The sequence below is a fragment of the Corvus brachyrhynchos genome, unplaced genomic scaffold, assembly GCF_000691975.1.
Source record: "Corvus brachyrhynchos isolate BGI_N302 unplaced genomic scaffold, ASM69197v1 scaffold310, whole genome shotgun sequence".
NCBI lineage: Eukaryota > Metazoa > Chordata > Aves > Passeriformes > Corvidae > Corvus > Corvus brachyrhynchos.
In genome coordinates, this window is record NW_008236213.1 from 1,220,945 (window position 1) to 1,221,924 (window position 980).

At 42.4% G+C, this 980-nt stretch overlaps 1 protein-coding gene across 1 annotated transcript; it reads left to right on the plus strand.

Moving 5' to 3' along the window:
* The first annotated feature begins 439 nt into the window (after positions 1 to 439).
* Positions 440 to 980, plus strand: SMIM15 (small integral membrane protein 15). Its single transcript, XM_008642883.2, has one exon. The coding sequence runs from the start codon at positions 622 to 624 to the stop codon at positions 844 to 846; it is 225 nt and encodes a 74-aa protein (XP_008641105.1). The 5' UTR covers positions 440 to 621; the 3' UTR covers positions 847 to 980.

Below are 980 nucleotides of genomic sequence, written 5' to 3' on the forward strand. Positions count from 1 at the left end.
TACCCAAAGCACTGCCGGGGCTCCCTCGCCTCCTCTGTAGTGAAACCTACAGAGAGATGAACCAGCGAGACTGCCTCTCCTTCACTTCCAGAGAACCGCAAACCGCACTTTTTTTTCCATTTAGAGTGTATCCTTGGCAGCATTTGCAGCTCTGTTGGATTAAATGCCTAATTATTCTATAAGCACTGAACTTTAACGTAGGGTCAATGCTTTGTATTATACTTTCACATACTATGCACTGCTTTTAATTTCCAGCAAAAATGGTCTTGTCCTTTGATAGTGAACAATGACAACTTATATTAAAATCAGAGAATCGTTAGGGTTGGAAGGGACCTCTGGGGATCATCCAGTCCAACCGAAATGCCAAGGCAGGGTCACCTAGAGCAGGTGACACAGGAACCTGTCGAAGTGGGCTTTGAATATCTCCAGAGGGAGACTCCATGACCTCCCTGAGCAACCTGTTCCAGTGCTCAGCCACCCTCAATATAAAGAAGTTCTTCCTCACGTGAAGGTGTAATTTCTTGTGTTTGGTTCTTGTGTATGTGTGCTTTATTTTTCTGAGTACTCAGAAATTTTTTTTTTATTATTCCATAGGGTTTTCCCAATAGCAAAACAGAAAAGATGTTCGATATTAAGGCTTGGGCTGAGTACATCGTGGAGTGGGCTGCCAAGGACCCCTATGGCTTTCTCACAACTGTGATCTTGGCCCTCACGCCGCTGTTTGTAATTAGTGCAGCGCTGTCATGGAAGCTTGCAAAAATGATTGAGGCCAGGGAACGAGAGCAAAAGAAGAAACAGAAACGCCAGGAGAACATTGCAAAAGCCAAACGAACAAAGAAGGATTAAATGGGCAAAAATGGCCTTCCTTGTGCAAATAATCCACTTTTTAAATGAAATACTTCTACATTTCGTGTTGTAACTGTCCTTTGATACTTGATCCTGTTATTTCTTGAAATATCAAATTTAATACTTCCAGTGTA

Excerpts from the sequence above, each read along its gene's own strand:
- SMIM15 (XM_008642883.2), top strand. The coding sequence starts at position 622 with ATGTTCGATATTAAGGCTTGGGCTGAGTACATCGTGGAGTGGGCTGCC.